General features: G+C 24.7%; 2 protein-coding genes across 5 annotated transcripts in view; one reads left to right on the forward strand and one right to left on the reverse strand.

The window, feature by feature from the left end:
- Positions 1–159: 159 nt before the first annotated feature.
- LOC122505735 (E3 ubiquitin-protein ligase LRSAM1-like) lies at positions 160–6,007 on the reverse strand. The gene is made up of 11 exons (XM_043617546.1): positions 5,744–6,007; positions 4,949–5,344; positions 4,498–4,687; positions 3,992–4,147; positions 3,533–3,683; positions 1,558–1,662; positions 1,350–1,432; positions 1,173–1,237; positions 1,022–1,065; positions 821–941; positions 160–320 (listed from the first exon to the last, which is right to left on the reverse strand). Exons 1-11 carry the CDS (start codon positions 5,918–5,920, stop codon positions 216–218), a joined length of 1,593 nt encoding a protein of 530 aa, XP_043473481.1. The 5' UTR covers positions 5,921–6,007; the 3' UTR covers positions 160–215.
- A 317-nt stretch (positions 6,008–6,324) lies between these two features.
- Positions 6,325–19,944, forward strand: part of LOC122505727 — a 29,586-nt gene continuing 15,966 nt past the window's right edge. Inside the window, exons 1-7 of one of the 4 annotated variants that reach the window (XM_043617532.1) lie at positions 6,325–6,715; positions 8,722–8,877; positions 11,801–11,917; positions 11,985–13,928; positions 16,180–16,218; positions 17,161–17,323; positions 17,746–19,608. In XM_043617532.1, the coding sequence (XP_043473467.1) occupies positions 11,819–11,917; positions 11,985–13,928; positions 16,180–16,218; positions 17,161–17,323; positions 17,746–17,960 (2,460 nt within the window). In that variant the 5' untranslated portion in view covers positions 6,325–6,715; positions 8,722–8,877; positions 11,801–11,818 and the 3' untranslated portion in view covers positions 17,961–19,608. Of the gene's footprint in view, positions 6,716–8,721; positions 8,878–10,832; positions 11,389–11,800; positions 11,918–11,984; positions 13,929–16,179; positions 16,219–17,160; positions 17,324–17,745; positions 19,609–19,944 lie in introns of those variants that run through there. The other 3 variants (XM_043617533.1, XM_043617530.1, XM_043617531.1) reach the window with 3 other exon arrangements.

The following is a 19,944-nucleotide window of genomic DNA, read 5'->3' on the forward strand; positions in this document are numbered from 1 at the left end:
TTCTTTTTTCATAGAGAAAAATTCTTTGAATTAATTCATTTTCTTTATTATTTTAAAATCATTTTTTTAATCATTCTTTTTTTTCTTAGAGAAAATTATAAAAGAAAAATTCCATGCGTTTACTCATTTATTTAATTTGTTAATATTTTGTAACTCTTTGCGGTCAATATTTAAATTCAGACGAATTTTAAAGGTTGGAAATTTTTTTAGTTTCTTTAGATTATTATCGAAGGTGGAGCTTTATAGGGTTTTCGATTATGTTCCTCGATGATGTCGTTGTACATTTTAAGATGTTTGATCGAGTTTTGCAATTCTTGAATCTGCAAAATTACAAATTAATTAATATTTTTTAATATACAATTGACTTTTGGGGAATCGAAAATTTCCCTTTGTTTTTATTTCGCATTTTGTAAATTTGTTTTTTTAACTATTTTTTTCTCTCGAATTTTTATTCAGTAAGGTTCCACTCTAAATAATTAAATTATGATTCAATGTTCAGGATTTTATACAAATAATTCGTTCCTTAAAATTATTATTTAACATTTTATTTCTATAAAATCGCTGACTTTGAAAATTCTTTAGAAAACTATTTTATTATTTTAATTATTATTTCGATCGACTTTAAGAATTTTTGCTATTTATTTTTAATATTATTAATTAAAATTTTTACTAGCTTTTATTATTAATATTATTTTTAATTTTACAGCATTTTTATTACTTTTTTATTTATTATTATTATTTGCTATTATTATTATTATTATTTGTTATTATTTATGTACTAATTACTTATTTTTTTCTAGGATAAAATTTATTAAAATACCTTTTGCATTTCAGCTTCCAATAATTTTTTATCTAGTTTTGTATTTGAACTCTCGGATATTTCGGACAATTTGAGTTTGTTTAGTGACTCGAAAATCTGATCGATATTTTTATTTATATCTCTGCAACAAAAATTGGTTTCTCTTTAATTTCTTCTTTTCTAAATTTTCAAATTTATTTCTGTGGTAAATAATTTACTCACGTGATTGGTTCATCGAAAAATCTATTCCTCGTTGTAGACGTTTTCTAAATTGTAAAAAAAATAATAATTAGAATTTTTATTATCGAAGAGTATTTTATTTTCATTACTAAAAAAAAATATTTCTCTTTATTTATTTTAGTAATTATCGTACCTTTTTTTCGATTGGTTTTATTGAAACGGGAATGAGATTCGAATCTACTGCAAAGGGAATGTCATCTGTAAAATTAAAATGACGTTACAAAAAAATTGCTCTCCTTTATCAAAAGTATTTTTTATTTTGGAATTTAAAGTACTTTTGATTTTGCTAGTTTTCTTTTGGTAAATTTACCTTCTCTTCTATTGGCAGCTTTTTTCATACTTTTCTCGTTGCTACTACTATCGTATCTCCATTTTTTCAAAGTGGACTTATTTCTAAAAAAAAATAGAAGAAATAAATTTTGTAGGGAAAATAAATTCTCTAAAGAAATAAATTTTGTGGAAAAAACAAATTAATTTCCTCATATTTATTATTTTGATAAAACTTTGCCAAAACTCACATCAATCTTTGAAGTTCCAAAGCTCTTCTGTCCAGAAGCTCCTTCGCTTTTTCCATTCTTAAAAGGCGAATTTCTAAATAATCATTTGGCTGGTAATTCTCACATCTAAATAAAAATTTTTTAAATTGTTTATATTTATTTTTATTTCTTTATATTATTTTTTTACATTTTCATTGTCGAGAACATTTATTTAACAGTAAATATTTTAACATTTTTCAAAAATTATATTTAAATAGGGTCAGTCCATTGACTTTCGTCTGAGAGTCGTTGCGACCATATTTTAAAAAATTATAATTTTCATATATGTGAAACTCGATGATTTTCTGATTTCATTAATCATAATATTATGTTACAAATTTTATTTCGTTTAATAATATTAATTATCAAAAATAGGTTGTTCACGATGTGATTTCGTAACCTTAAATTTTGCAACTTTTTAAAAGACGTTATTATTCAAAAACTATTAAATATTAGGGGTTGGTACTTACCACAAATATAAATCTTTCCATTCTGCACGTTCTAATGACCAAAATGAACTAAAAATTCTATTATTTGTGGACGAAAATTGATTTTAAAAATTTTTTTATCCAAAAAAATTACACTTTTTGTTTCACTTACAACTTTTTTGTCGGACCTCAAAAAAATTTGGGGTTTTGCAAATATTTCTTTAAGAACATAATTTATCTTCTATTGAAATTTGACGAAGGTGTTTTTCTTCGTTCTCAAAATAATAATTATAAAAAATTTTGTTCAAAAAGGTTAATTATAATGCTTGAAATAAACAACAAGCATTGTTATTTTAGTGTCAATATCAACTTCAAGTCTTAGAATTAACCTTTTTGCATACAAAATTTTTTATAATTATTATTTCGAAAACGAAGAAAAACACCTTCGCCAAATTTCAATAGAAGATAAATTATGTTCTTAAAGAAATATTTGCAAAACCCCAAATTTTTTTGAGGTCCGACAAAAAAGTTGTAAGTGATACAAAAAGTGTAATTTTTTTGGATAAAAAAATTTTTAAAATCAATTTTCGTCCACAAATAATAGAATTTTTAGTTCATCTTGGTCGTTAGAACGTGCAGAATGGAAAGATTTATATTTGTGGTAAGTACCAACCCCTAATATTTAATAGTTTTTGAATAATAACGTCTTTTAAAACGTTGAAAAATTTAAGGTTACGAAATCACATCGTGAACCACCTACTTTTGATAATTAATATTATTAAACGAAATAAAATTTATAACATAATATTATGATTAATGAACTCAGAAAATCATCGAGTTTCACATATATGAAAATTAGATTTTTTAAAAATATGGTCGCAACGACTCTCAGACGAAAGTCAGTGGACTTACCCAATATTTAACTCAAATAAAAAATTTATAAATGTGATTTATAACGCAATTTATATAATTTTTAATTAATATTTTTTTTTCTGAAACTTCAAAATTCAGAAGAGAGAAAAATTTATTTTTTTACATTCAAATAATTTTTCAATAAATTGAACATTAATTTAGAATCTTTTAATTGAAGGGAATTTAATTTTTTATTGTTATTTTTTATAATGTCAAATTTTCGTTTTTCTCTTTTATTTCGATTGAGAAATTTAAATCGATCTTTTTGATAATTTGCAGTAGTTGTGAAATCAAATTTCATTGTATTTAATTGACAGAGTTTTATTGTATTTTCCCTGTGGGTAATGAGATTGGAAACATTATTTCTCACATAATGGGAACGTTGTATTGGTCCTAGTTTTGTAGAATTTTTTTTGGAAATTGAAGAAATTGGGGATTTTTTATTTTTATTTTCGACATTCACATAATTCGTTGAATTTTTTTTATTCAATGTCATTTTTTTAGAAGAATTTGAATTTTTTTGGTGATTATTATTCAAATATAAATTGGCACAATTTTCACATAGAACAATAAGTTCTTCGGTTGTTTCTGAATTCGATAGGAAGGAAATATTATACCTGTTACTTGGTTTATAGTTTAATCTTCGCATTCTCGTTGATTTTTCCTCTTCTTTTGCTTGATATTTTTTCATTGGCATTTTTAATGATTTTTTGCTATTTTTCTTTGATTGATGACTTAATAATGTCCAAGGATTTAGCATAATTTCGTCTGAAATTGTATTTTAATGATTGAGTGCATTAATTAATTGTCGAATACTCAAATTTATTATTGGATTTACTATCAAATTATTAAATTATCAAATTAATTTTCCAGTTATTTAATTTGTTCATTATTTAATTGTCGAATTAATTACAAAATTCATGATCAAATTATTTTTTAAGTTATTTAATTGACAAATTAGTTACTGAATTAATTATCAAATTAATTATTTAATTATAGTAATTTGAAGTTAATTAATAATTCACTTTGTTGATTTTTTATTTTTAATTCTTCTTTTAATTAAAAAATTAGAAAACCTTTTTTAAATTCAATAGTTTCGTTGGGATAAATTTTATTCCACTCTTCACGTAGAAATTTTAAAACTTCATTAGAGCCGAGATTTAAAATCTCTTTAGGTGGATATAAGAGAGGATTATGTGTTGCTTGAAGGTTTTTCAAATTTAATAGTGTGCCTGAAAATATGTAGAAAATGAATTTTACTAAATTTAGAATTTCAGGAATTTCATTTTAATACGAAAATATATTTTTCAAATAAGAAAATAAATTTTTAATTAAGAAAATAATTTTTCAAATATGAAAATAAGTTTTTAATTATAAAAATAAGTTTTTAATAGAAAATAAGTTTTTAATTATGAAAATAAGATTTTAATTATGAAAATAATTTTTTAATATGAAGATAAGTTTTTAATTACGAAAATAATTTTCTAAATATGAAAATAAGTTTTTAATTACAAAAATAATATTTTAAATGAATGAAAATATATATTTTTTTTAAATATGAAAAAGTGTAAATTTTTGTTACCAAGTTCGATTGGTAATCTTTCCAATTTATTTCCCTGAATTAAAATAGTTTCAAGATTCAAATGCCCCTTGATAGACAATGGTAAAAATTTTATTTGATTATTTCGCACATCTAACCATTGAAGAAATTTTAAATTCACAAATAGTTCTTCTGGAATTTCGTCTAATTTATTTCCTTCCAAATAAAGCAACTAAAAAATATTTTAATTTATTTCATTAACATTTTTTTTATTATTCATTTAATTCTTTTAAATTAACTCTCTAAAATAATTAATTAAAATTAAATTTTAAATAATTGATTGAAATTAATAAAATATGTAATTCATTCAAATTAATTATTTTAAATAATTAATAAATTATTAATAAAATTGAATTCACTGAATTCAATTAATTAAAATACTTAATTAAAAATTAATTATAAAAATGAAATTCATAATTAAATAAATTCTGACCTTAAGAATTGGAAATTGAACGAAGATATTTTTTGGCAAAGATAATAATTCAGAGCCACTTAAATTTAAAAATGTTCCATCGCAAGATTCTTGTATCATTGAAATTTTTCTACATAAACTCATTGTTGCATTGCAATTTTGATTTTCGTTTATTTCTTCAGAAGAAATTTTGTCATTTTCTAAATTTTCATCTTCATTGTCTTCTAGTTTTAATTTTTTGAAATTATTTTCCAATGAAATTGTATCGGTGGTAGAACTTTTTTCCTCCCAAAGTTTTTCAACAATATCAACGTATTCCATTGAAAAATCGTCATCGTCAATTATTTCTTCATCGCAAATTGATGATTTTTCATCTAAAGTTGATGATCCTTCTTCACATTGCTCATTAGTGTCTTCCTGTAATTATTAATTTTGTTTTGAATAATTATTTATAAACATTTATTTTAATATTTTTATTTCAATATTTATTTAAATATTTATTCAAAAATTTTTTTAAATATTTTAAATAATTATTATTAAACATTTATTTTTTATAAAAATGTTATTTAAATATTTATTTAAATACCTTTATTTAAATATTTTTATTGAAATACTTTTTTAATATTTTTATTCAATTATTTATTTAAATATTTCTATTCAAATAATGGATTTAAATATTTTTAATTGAATATTTGTATTCAAATATTTATTTAAATATAATTAATTAAATATTTCTATTCGAATTTTTATTAAATATTTTTATTCAAATTTTTATTTAAAAAAATTTTTTTGTTTTTTAAAATACATAATTTTTACCTTGGAATCTTCTATTGTTAGAGGTTCTTCATTTTCGAAGGATTCATCAACAAGGGAAATATTTATTTCGTCGTCCATTATTTTGACACATTCGTGAGTTGACAATGTTTTTCCAATTTCGGTTTTTTTTCCGAATCCATAATAAGTTGATAGTAAATTTTGTGTTAGATTAAACATTTTTTTTTCTTCAAAATAGTCTCCAGTCTCTATTTTATAGAGTCAATTTTAGTGACAATTTTTAATTTTTAGTCTTCTATTGTTTCTTTGATGGCCTTTTATTTTATTCATCGATTAAACACTCCGTTGCTATTCAGGTAAGTTTCAGTAGTTTAAAAATTGAATTATTCGCAAATTATTTATTTTCCAAATATATAAATATTTTTCTGTTCTATTTTTAACTATTTTGTTTACTATTCTACTTTTACTATTTTAATTTCTTAATTATTGTATTTAATATTTTTATTTCAAACAATTTAGTGCTTAATTACTAATAGTAAATTTAAATTTGAATGCTTTTCGCGCTTTACAGTGTAGCCAATAGAAAATATTTCCAGTCTGTGAAGAAAGTATTTGGAACAGTTTGACATTCGGCTATTTAGTATTGGTAGCACTGTCAGAATGAAGTTCCGCCATCAACCGCAAGAGTGTGCCAATTTTTGCACTAGAAAGAGAAAGAATGTTCAATGTTCACTTTAGATTAGTTTTTAGACGCGACAACAACGAAGAGAGCTGCCGAATTTGATTATTTCCCATATAATTATAACAAGTTTTTAATAACTTACGGTAGTGGAAAATTGTGCAATAATTAACCAAAGATATTTAACTATTCTTTATTAATTAAATCAAGAGAAATCAAATTGTGCCACAAATTTTATCAACGACTTGCATCTCTCAGGATTCATTGGATGTGCGTGTATCGATATTTTTTCAAAATAATACCGACGAGAAATTTGGAAAACATCAATAAAAGGGGTAAGTGATTTTGTTTATTTATACATTAAACAATGAAAAACAATAGAATAATATTCACATCAAGTTTTTAATTGATCTCAATGAACTTTGTCAACGGTTTTTATCGAAAACATTAGAATTCTGAGAATCCCGCCGTTTCCTGTTAGATTCCTGGAATTCAACTTCGTTCCGAATGGAAATGAACTAATTTTATTTGTTTCTAGTAAAAAGTAATAAATTTTTAATTTATTGTTTTTTAAAATTATTGATTTTTATTTAGAAAAGGTATATTAATTATTTAATGAAAAAAAATTCAGGAATTAAACTATTTTTGTCTGTTTTTAACCAAATAATTCTCTGTGATTCTGAGAAACAAAAGACAACATTTAAATTCCTGGAATTTGTATAGGCAGCTTTCTTTTCTTTATATTGTAGGTATTCTCTTTTCTCTAATTTTTTACTGAATATTTTCTAAATCGAATTAAAATATTTAAATAATTAGTTGAATAATTATTAACTAATTACATTAAATATAATTGGATGGAAATTTTCCAAATTTTTCTCTTCGATTTGAGAAAACAGAAAAGTATCTCAACAAAATTTTTCTTTTTTTAAAAATAGTTTTTTGCAATAAATTCTTCTAAATTTATGTAAATTTTTTTTGCTTAAAAATTTTTAATTTAATTTTTTTACTTTGAATATTTTTATTATTTTTTTCAAATTCAATTTTTTAGACATACATATTTTAAATTATAACAAATTTTAAAATGCTGAAACTATTGTCAGAAAAATGTAAATTAATTTTAATTGTTAAATAATCTAAAAAAAGAATTATTTTCTTTATTAGCTAATATACAAATTCCGGGAATTCCCCTCAATGATTAAATATTTTTTAGAGAGAAAAAAGTCACAGGTTATTCAAATATTAATTTTTCCTTTTCAACATCTGTTGGTCATTAGTATTAATAGATAATGTAATAGTATTTAAAATAATACTAAAAATAATAATTTAATTAATTATAAAAAATATATTTAATTCTTAATTTTTTCAATTTTTAATCAATGTTTTTATTTTTATTTTTTTCATTAATTTAATTCTATTATTGATTAAAATTATTTTTTTCTCTGATTCAAAATTATTTGACAATATAAAAATTTCTAAAGTGGGATAATTTTTAATTTTTATTTTTAATTTTTATGTTTTATAATTTTTATTACATTTTGAATTAATTTTTGACAATTACCTTTGTTCAAAGTAACTTTTTAAGATTAAAAACGAAAAAAAGAGATTTCATTTTTATTTATATTAAAATTTTTAATTAACGTTTTCATTTATTACATTTATTTATTTATTAATTAAAAAAATTCAGAAACGAGATTTTTTGAAAAAAAGTTAAAATTTACAGATTAATAATTAATATTTAATTATCAAAAATATTTCATTTTTATTTATATATTAAAATTTTTAATTAACGTTTTAATTTTAATTTTATTCTTTTCTTATTAGTTTGTTCTTATTATTGATTAATATTGATATTTTATTAATGTTTCTCTTAATCGAAATTAATATTTAATTAATATTGTCATGAAAATAAATATTTTTTGAAAATACTTTTTGTAATTAAAATATTGATAATAGTTAATTATATTTGACTGAAATTCATTTCTTTTTTTACTCACATGTAAGCGGACTTTCAAAGAAAAAAATAGTATAAAACAATTATTATAAAAAAAATATTTATTTCCTATTCTAATTATTAATGGAAATGGTTTTCGAATAATATTTTAATATTGACCAACTACATTAAGTACAAATCGATTGAAATTTTTTCTTCGATTTGAGGATACACAAAATAATTTCGACAGTATTATTTTATTTTATTTTTTTGTTAATTATTTTTAAGAAATTAAATTAAATTAATTAATTCAAACTAACAATTAACTATTAACGAGTAATTTTGTTTTGGAATTCGAAAATTAAAAAAAAATTAGCGAATTGGATTATTTATGAATTTTGTTTTCCACAGGTTGAAATAAATTTTATTAAAAGAAATTCTAGAAATCTCTACGGATTGCAGAGGATGTGAAATTACAATTTAACTACGAGTACATTTGGAAAATACAGACGACTCGGAATTTGAATTTATCGATGGATTAGAATTTTGACTTCAATTTGACTCAAGGTAATAAAAGAATAATTTTTTTTTTCGAAAAATGTTTAGTTTTTATCGAATTTGATTTAAAATTTATTTATTTCTTCTTCAAATTAAGTTTTTATTACAATAATTTTCCGTTACTATAAAAAAAATAAAATATAAAGTTTCTAAGGGTAAAATTTAAGTTTTTAATATTATTCCACTTAGTAATTTGTGAAAATATTTTTAAAAAATATTTCAATATTTTAAAACTTGTGAATCATAGGTATCAAAGTTTGTAATACCTATAAAAAATTAATGCTCACAGATATTTTTTGAATAATAAAACTCGTTGCAGAATTTCAATTATTTTTAATACAATTTTAACCGAATTCCTCGAAAAATGTAATTATTCTTCAAAATTTAATTAAAATTCGTCTAAAAAAAATTCAATTATTTAAAAATTCGTTGATAAAATTATGTACAAGAATTAAATTTTAAGAAACATTCAATTATTCAATAAATTGTTTATTTTTGTTATTTAAATAATATTGAGTTCTCGTACAATTTTTTAATAAAAATTGGTTTAAAAATGAATTTCAGTTAAAATTTTAGATAATAATTGAATATTAAAAGCATTACAGCATGCATTTTTAGAAATTGAATTTTGGAAATATTTCAAATTGAAATCTTTGAAAATCTGAATTTTTTATAATTTTTACTAACGATTCTGTAGAATTAATTTTTTTAAAAATTTATTTCAAGTTTATATATTTTAAATATTTTATTAAAGGATTTCCGAGTAATCGAAATTTCGCAAGGAATTTTTGCAATAGTTATTAAATATAATTGATAATTTTTAATTATCAATTATGAATTCGAAAAATTTTAATAAAAATTAAAAAAAAATTACACTTTTCAAAGAATTTACTTAAAATTGTATTAAAAATAATTAAAATCCTGTGAAGAATTTGATTCTTTAAGAAAATAATTGAATTCTTGCAACGAATTTTATTAAATTTTTTCTAAATAGGTAATTGAAATCCTGTGAAGAATTTGATTATTTATGAAAATATTTGAATACTTGCATCGAATTTTATTACATTTTTAAATTTTTTAAAATAATTGAATTCTTTTCAGGAATTTTATTAAAATTGTAGATTTTGAAAATATTTTGAATTTCAGCGAATAATTTCATTATTTGTAAAATGTAATTGAATTCTTGTAAAAAATGTTTGAAAATAATTACATTTTTCGAAGAATTTATTTAATATTGTATTAAAAATAGTCGAATTTTTGAGAAGGATTTTATTAAAATTTTTGCAAATAATTTAATTTTTTTTTTAAATTTTATGGAATTTTAAATTATTATAAGTTGTTGAATTTCAAAAAAGTTTGAATTTGAAAAGAATTTATTGATGTTGATTGAATAATTTTACAATTAAAAAAATTCGTAAATAAATGTAATAGAACATTTTTTTTGAGTATCTAATAATTTTTGGAGTGAATCAGAATATTCTTTAGGGTCAGGGAAAAAATCAAATTTTTTCTGGAAGTAAGGGAAAAGTCAGGAAAAAACAAAATTAATTTTTTGTGACAACCCTGTGAAAATTAGTTGAATTTTTTACTAATTTGAATTAGTGGACGACTTTTTAGTAAGGAGTAAAATAGAGTAGTTTTTATTTATTCGAGAGTAAAATAATTTTTTCTATTTTCTACAACGATTAAATAAGTTATTCAAAAAAAAAAAGAAAGGACTAAAAATAGAAAATGGAATAACGTTTATATAGAAGAAGCTATTAAAGTTTGCCTATAGGAAATAATGCTCTCATAGTTATTATGTTTGTCAATGCTCATCGTTGACAATCTGATGTAGTTTTTGAACTTCGCCTAGATAATCTCAAGTGAAACTTGGATACAGTAATGTACATAAATTGCATAGTCATAGGGGCTTAATCAGTAAAGTTGCCAGACTCTTGTGTGTATGTTGTTGCGGAAAATGAGGCCGCGGCCGTGCTCAGCCCGTCAGTTGTGCTTTTGCACGATATTGTCAATAGGTCATTTCCACCTCATCTAAAAAAAAGCCCACACTCAAAACCATTTGACTTTTTTTTTTAGATCGTGGATATTTCTTTTCGCTTTTTCTCTTCTCATCATCGGCATACAATAAACGTGTATATCCTGAGTCAGGAATATACGTTTTCTGGATTTTCTGTATTTAATGAGTAGTTGAGAATCAATCGCGAAGAGCGCGAGATTGGTTTTTGATTGTGATGCGGGTGATGCGGCTCCAAAAGTGTCATATGTGTGTTGTGTATAAAACGCAATGACCCTACTGGGTAGAATGCGCAGTATGTGCGGGTGTGCGTGACAAGTATGAAAGAAGAAGAAGTGGGAGGACAGGCGCGCAGGGCGCACGAGTAGTTCGCGAGAGAGTAAAACGGAACGTTAAATGGCAGGCGGTGGAAGCAGGTGGAAGTGATTCCCTAACAAATGGCTCTTTCCGAGGTGCAAAATTTGGCCGCAATTATCGGAAACAATGCTCTCACAATTGGCAAGGTATTTTCTTTTTCTTCTTGATATAAAAAACTTGATTTGCCACCGGTTTTTTTGCAATTTTCTATTGGGATTTCCAAGAGTATTGCGGTGTTCAATTTTTTTTTCTCTCCTTTTTGACTTCGATTCCACGTAGCTCGCACTTGTTGTATATCTATATATTGTGATCCAATGTTGTCCAGCTTTGCAACTGCGACACACGACCGAGATTTCTAATCAGCTGTCAAATAATTTCTATCAGACATTACTTTCTTTAGATGATAATTGCTTTGACCCTGTTTTTTTTAATGTTTTTTTTCACGTCCTTGCGAAGTTTAAATCTCTCCTCGTCATTCCTCCCACCATTATTTGTGTGAGTGAAATAATTGAAAATAAGTCGAATCGGTTTTTGATTTTTTCTTTTTTTGATTTTAAGATTGAACACGGTGTCAGTATGTACGGAGCACCAGGCAGCAACTGTACGACGAGTACTCGCCGCTCGGACTACAATCCCTGGAGTTGCGATCTATTCGTCGGCAATTCCAGTATTAAAGTAAGTCACTCCTTTTTTCTTTTTATTTATTTTCCTTTTTGGATTCAAAAAAAATTTTAATTTTCAGGGAAATGTTGACGATGAGGAGAGTCAGGACTTTAACAATTCGATGGTGAACGATTTGGTGGCGAAAATTCTTGACGATGATTCAACAGTGGGCGATGACGTCTTCATGGGTCGTTACGTTAATCCATCGTTGCGGTATTATTCAGACGCTCAAATGTCCCATTTTTCACAAGCAACATCACAGCAAATGAATAAAATCCGACCCAGCAATGATCCGAGACAATATCAGTATCAATCCAAGAGGATGACGACCGATATTCCCGGTATTATCGAAAGTGAACGTAATATCGGCAATATTTGCGGTGGACTGAATACCCTAAGTCTGAATGTCTGTACCGGACTTGATAAAGGAAATGTTTTTACCAACGGCTTTGGAAATAATCATTCGGAAATACAGCAACAGCAGCAGCAGCAGCAACAACAGCAACATCATCATTTAATTTCTAGCGAGCAGCCTAACAGAAATTATCCCACTCCGTCCAATGGACTGTTGACAACGACCAATGGAATGGATTATGGTTCAAGATCATCAAATTGGACCGAATGTCCCAAGGATTTATTTGAAAGTTATCAACAGCAGCAAGTGCAGTCCTGTCCAAATACAGATTACAATTTTAACGTCGCTCGCAATTTAACTCTGGATTCACCGAAAAATTGCACAACATTAAATGATATGCAATTACATTGTAACGTGGGACAAAATTTACGTACTGGAAATCTAATGCACAATGTTCATGAGACATATAATTTGACTAATGGCCAATCCTATAGACCAAGTTCAGCAATGACTGATCTAAGCGCAGATTCTGGATTTTTGTCAAATTCACCGTTACAACATTTTTCACCTGCCGATTCAGCACTACAGAGCTGTTTTACAAATAATTTTCCCCGCACTAATTACGAGGATTATAAAGAAATTCACGATGTGAGTAATAATGTTAATAATGAGCAGCAAATATTTTTCAATCATCAAAGCGGTGGCTATAAACAGGAGAGATTACCGGAGCAAAATTACAAACGTTTCTTGAATCGCTATCCAATTGGTGGAACGATTGGTAACGATTATTCAATGATGTCAACAACCACCAATGATTATGAAGCAATTGCCGTGAATCAAGAGCAGCAGAGGATTGATAATAATCTCTTAAAAATGCTAAGTCCAAAGGGAAAATCAAGAGAAAAAGTTGTTTACTCGCCAATTAATTTACCGCGTAATATCACTGCTCGCAATACTCTGGAACAACAGGCGGGAAAATATAATTATCAACCAGCAAATAATTATCAACGATTCATCACCAATAGTAGTAATACATTGAAGACACAAAGTCCAAATCCAATGAACTATCCAAATGGTTTGAAGCGTGCCGGCACACCATCGGGAGCTACGTATAAAATGAAAGGATTTGACATCACTAATGGAATTTCATTTTCAGCTAATCATTTGTCGCAACAATTGCAAGGTGCCAGTGTGGATAGTAATGTATTGAATCGTATTGCGAAACAACGTCAACAACGCGCCGCCAAGGGAATGTCAACGGTTCCATCGGCTGATGTTCTATTCAAGGGTCTAATGCAAGGAGCAACTGGAACGCCAATATTTCCTTCCGTGATGCCAATGCCACTTCCAATACCAGTTCCACCACATCATCCAATGTCTGTTTTGTTTGAGGGTTTAAATATGCGCAATGGAAATGGTTCAGTGAAACGTACGGGACCATCCAAGACATTACATTTAAGATTGGAACAAACTTATGAGCAATTCAAACAATTGGAGAAGGAACGAAAGAAATGTGAGGCTGGACTAGCTGCACATTTTCCTGGGAAGAAAGTGACGAGTGCTAATAATATACCGACACCACGTCTTCAGGGAAGTCCATCGAGAGTTGATCGATTGATTGTTGATCATATGCGAGAGCATGCGCGTGTTATTACACTTATTGCCAAAGTAAGTTCATTTTTTTTAAAATAATTTACTTTCGAGATCAAATTTGAATTCAAAATTATAATTTTTTGCAAAAAGTATAATTATAATTATATAATTATATTATAATTATAATTTTTTGCAATTAAAAGTATAATTTATTGAACAAATAATTCTAAATTGAAATTATAATTAGAAAATAGAAATTATAAAAAAAGAACTTAAACAAATTTTTAAATAATGAATTAAAAACAAATAGGGTAAATGCACTAGTAGTCGGACACTTAAGGATACAATCTTAAATTATGCTTTTTTTCTTGAAATAGCAAATATCTACTGTGTTTATAAGCACATTATTAATTAAAGGAGTTCTTCAGGATTAAAAATCATATAAATTTGTTACAAATAGTTGAGTATTTAATAAAATATAAACATTTTAATAAAAAATTACGAATGCTTTAGTAGTCGGACACTTTTTCCCCTTGTTTCTATAGTCGGACATCTGTCAGATATTTTGAATTTATAAAAAGAAAAAGATAATTTTTTAATTGCTATCTGCTGGAAAATGGAATTAAAGCATATTAGAAGTTATTAATATAATATTTAAACCCTATAAGTTTTAATGTTTATGATTAATTATCAACAAAACTTTGTGCCACTCATCGCGCTACTCGAAAATGGTTGTATCTATAGTCGGACACCATGATTTTTAAAACATTAAATAAAATATTTCTTGTTTAATTATTTTCGAAAATAACACTATTTTAATAAAATATAAACTTCACACATTCGTCTAGTATATTTTTTTAAGTAAATATCACAATGCATTATTATTTATTTGACAAAAAACACGAAAGTGTCCGACTACTAGTACTGTCCGACTATACCCGCACTTACCCTATAATAAAAATAAATATTGAATTTAAAATTATAATTAATTCAATTCCAATTTTAATTAATTCTATTAAAATTGCAATTAATTCAATTGAAATTATAATTGATTCATTAAAAATTATAATAATTTCAATTCAAATTGCAACTAATTACATTAATTTTATAATTAATTCAATTATTATAATTTGAAGTTTAATTTAATTTTAATTGAAATTATAATTTTTACAATCGTTGGGAATCATTGGATCTTGCGATTTATTTTATACAAAAAATTTTTATTTCAATCTTTTTGAAATCTTGATTGTTTTAGAAGCAAAATTCCAAACGATTAAAGTACTTGACAATTTGACGAATAATAATAATAATATTATTGTTCATAGTATTTTTATTTCTTTATTTCTCAAATAATTCATTTTATTTAATTTATTTACATGAATTAAAATACTAAATTAATTAATTAATTAATTAATTTATTTATTTAATTTTAAAAGGCCAGAAAAATAATGCAATAAATATTTCAATTTTAATTCAATTTTTTACAAGTTAGATTAAAAACTAAAGTAAATGAAGGAAAAATATTAGTTTTAATTCGATTTTCTTAAATTTAAAATCAAATTAAAGAATCAAAAATAAATAAATAAATGCAATAAACATTTTAATTCAATTTTTTTAAATTTCAAATCAAGTTAAATGCACTAAAAATTTCAATTTTAATTTATTTTTTTTTAAGTCAAATTAAAAACTAAAGAAGATGAAGGAAAATGTTAGTTTTAATTCGATTTTTTAAAATTTCAAATCAAATTAAAGAACCAAAAAATAAATAAATGAATGCAATAAATATTTTTAATTTCAATTCAATTTTTTCCGAATCATACTAAAAACCAAAGAAAATGCAGTCAAAATTTTAGCTTTAAAATTTTTAGCTTTAATTCAATTTTTTCAATTTCAAATAAAATAAAAAAAAAACAAAAATAAAATAAATGCAATAAAAAATTTTATTATTTTAAATTCAATTTTTTTGCTATTTCAATTCAAATTAAAATCCAAAGAAAGTGCAAGAAAAATGTTAATTTCAATTCGAAAATAAAAAATGATTGTCAACGATTTTGAATAATTAAAAGTGAATAAACTAATAATTGTATAACTACAAATATTGATCTAAATTAATAAAAGAGAATTAAATTATACAAAATTTTGTTATGTCGATTGAGAGAAATAATGAATTTTTCTAAAAATTTCAGTTAAGAAATAAAAAATTATTAAACGTTTTCAAATTAACATTTAAATTTCTATCTTTAAAATTTTTGTAACAGATAATTATTTTTTATATTGAAGTTTATGTGAAAACAATTTCTGTTTTCTTGATTTTCAAATATTCCAGTTTTTGAAAACCATTACACTGGTGCGTCGTCTGCTGAAGGTAATTTATTTACAATATTTGAAAAAGTTATTGTCAATTTAACACAAAATTTCGTTATTGAAATATTGACAAAAAGTTCGTGTATATTATATTAATTAGATTAATAATTGCTTCAATATGTATAATTATTCGTAATGTCAACTTTATACTATTTAAATATTAATTCAAAGGCCATGTGATACATTCTAATGGAATTGTGTTCGAGTTTATAACTTTTCACGGTCTCTTAACTAATGAAAATATTGTTGTATTTAAATCAGAAATATTGAAATTAGAAAAAACTTTTCAAGTAGCAATTATAACAATATTAAATATTCATTGTTTGCAAAAATGCATTTTTTATAAAAAATTATTTCTGTTTTACTTTTTCTATTTATTTTAACACTTTGTTATTTTGCTACTTTATATTTTTTTTTTTTTTTGCTTTTTTGAAGTGAAAATAATTAATAATTAAGAAAAGATCAATAAAAAAATATTTTTTCTTTTTTGGAAAACGCATTTTTTGCCAGTATATGAAAAAAATTTTTTGTAAAATTATCACTAACAGTTGCAATATATTTTTAGAGATATGTATTTTTTGTTGGTAAGTTCATAAAAATTACAAAATGGCTCTGAACAAATGTAGTATAATTTTTTTAGGTTCATTTTTATGTCTCAAATGTATGTCACATGTCCTTCATTGAAATATAAACGTGAAAATATTAAAACGTCAATTATGAATGTTATTAAATGGCAGTTTTTTTAAAAAATATTTTCTATTAAAATTTGTTTCTTTACTTCTTTAATAATTAATATTTAAAAAAATTAGAATTTCTATTTATTTAATATTATTTTATTTATTTATGGACGGGAAAAACAATCAATGCTATAATAATTGTCATGCAGAGGGTTTTTAAAAAATTATCCTGTATTGCGAAAAAAAATAATGACCCTTTTTGACAGATGGAACGCTTGCGAGGAGCCTCAATGCATCAGAGAATTCACAAAGCAATGGAACAGTGGTTGGAGACAATCAAAGTAGTGCAAGAATGTCGAAGACAAGAAATCACCAATGCTGCAAAACGCCAAAAGGACATGCCGTGCATGGCGCTACACGACGACAGAGGTGAGTAAAACATTCCAAAAAAAACAAAAAAAAGAAATTTCTATTTGAAGCGTTAGATTTAGTTTTTTATTTAACAATTTTACGAATTTTATCAATTAAACAATTCTATCAACTATTATTATCTTTTGCAATATCAATTATTTTTTATTTGATATTATTTCAAAAAAACTATCAAATTTTATTATCAATTTAAATTTTGTTTGCAATATGATAGTAAATTTAAAAATCCTGAAATAAAATTTTATCGATACTCTAATAATAAACATATTAAAGATTTTTAATTGTTTTGAATTCTATTTTTGAATGTGAAAAAAGATTTTGTTTTCAATACTTCAATTACCAATAATTTTAATATTAATTTATTAATTTAAAAAATTGTTTTTTCGGCAGAAATTTTACAAGTGCTTATTTATTATTTTCAGAAATTTTGGCCCTGGCACAAAGTATTCGCAATTTAACAAAGGCATCACGCCTCGCTAGAACCGGTATGTATAATGCAATGCAAGCAACACTTCTTTGTGATATGGAGATTGAGAAAAAAATTGTTGACACATCAAAAGACGCGATTGTCACACTAAAGTCATGTGAGCAAACAACATCAATTGATGTCAACACAGAATCAACAGATCGCATTTAGCAAATTCGCGAAATTTTTCTAAATCAAGAACACTATAATTCTTGATTTTCTCGATAAATTTTATTTTTTATTTATCGAGAACAATAATGACGATTTAATTTTCAATTTTTTTTTCCCATTGAAATCACCTCTCGATCAGCAATCAACTTTTTGACACCTATATAAATGCAATTTATCGCTTTTTCAAACTCTTAAAAAAATAAATAAATAACAATTTCTTAATGTGCACAAAAAAAATCGATGAGAGCGTTTGAAAATAGTAAAAAAAGGATTTTTTCGTGATAAGCGATTATATAATTAAATCGCGATCTGCATTTTTTTTTTTTAAATAGAAAATTATTTGATTTTCTATGAAATGTCCGAGACTTCCAGGATGGAACTGAATAACTAGAGACTTTCTTCCACATCTTTAAACGCCTTTTAAAGACCAGCCGAGTGGAAGGGGCATAATAATATTAATAATAATAATTTTTATCAAAGTTAATATACGATAATCACCGAAAATCATCGTCCTCGCTCACTCGATCCCGTCGCATACCCGTTTCTTCAGCAACTCCGACTATTTGCTTAGATAGAGATTACGGGTCGAGAGATCTAGACTAAAAATTTTACGAGTGTGTTAGTTGAGAATGCTAGATAACAATTTTCTTAGAATAGTTCAATGTGGCCTTCCTTAAGTGTGTGACCCAAATGTGTGTCAAGTAGCCCAAAAGAAGATACAATTTCTTGTTTTAAAAAAAAGAATCGAACTTGAACAAAAACAAACTTGTAAAAAAAGACTTGAAAAAATTTTTTAAAGAGAAACTTGAAAAAGAAACAAACTTTCAAACACGAAACGAATTTGAGAAAAATTCAAGTTTACAAAAAAGAACTTGAAACAAATCGACAAGTTTGATTCTTCTCTCCCTGCGCAAATTGGACGTAAAAAAAATTAATATCGATGTTACGAAGCAACTCAAATACTGTCCATTGTACTTTACTATATAAATAGTTGTATTCACACAAAAATATCCGCGCGCAATTTTTCTTTATATAAAGAAAAGAATAAAAGATCGAAAACCTACAAGAAGCTATTTAAGAGAAAAGGCTACAAATACACTCGCATAACAAGTAATAATAATAATAATAGTTTCAGGATAAATAGGAGCGTGAAAGTTTTACTATAATACTATATATCTCGACTATATATATTACCTGCAAAGGTAAATAAAAAAAAACTTTTAAGTCCTAAACTTAATTGCAGTAATACTATTTGTAACTGCTATTACTAATTAACTGAGAAAAAAAACCATGAAAACAGAAAAAAATTAAAAACTAGTTCCGTATGGCTGAATTGTTTAGCATTTTTTCCTAGTCGTCACTAGCACGGCGTGTTTGATATGAAGAGATTTTCGCTTAGAGAAACTTTTGTACCAGGATTTTCCGATCCGAGCCGAGTGTGAACCTTCTTAACTTGTATTATAAAAAAACAAAATAATAGTTCTTTGATACATTTCGTCCGTGAACGTTATTTAAAAAGAAAAAAAAAAGAAACTGAAGATAATAGGTATTGTAATAATGAAAAAACCTGCCGGCTTAAAAGAAAAAAAAAATACGAGTTTTCAATTGGGACCCCGTTTTTGCGATAATCTCTTGTCGCTAATTAGGTTAAATAAAATAATAACATAATCGATAAATAATTGCTTTGTCAACTCGTTTCTAAATTCATTAGGGGAGAAGGAATAAAAAAAAAAAAATGTTTAGACGGCGGACGAACTCGCTTTTTAAGGCTGCACATTGCTCACGCACTACGCGCATACACTTTGTTCTAAAAAGAAATAAAATAATAATATCGGTTGTTCGGTGAGGGAAAATTTCCAAAGTATTTTTTGTTCTGCGATTTTGTTTTCAAAGAGTCTTTAGTGAAATAATAATAATTTCTTTAAATGTAAAAAAAATTATTATTTTGCAAGGAATTTTTATATTGAAGACTTTCTGCTTAAAT

Source organism: Leptopilina heterotoma, unplaced genomic scaffold (assembly GCF_015476425.1).
Source record: "Leptopilina heterotoma isolate Lh14 unplaced genomic scaffold, ASM1547642v1 Lhet_365, whole genome shotgun sequence".
Classification (NCBI taxonomy): domain Eukaryota; kingdom Metazoa; phylum Arthropoda; class Insecta; order Hymenoptera; family Figitidae; genus Leptopilina; species Leptopilina heterotoma.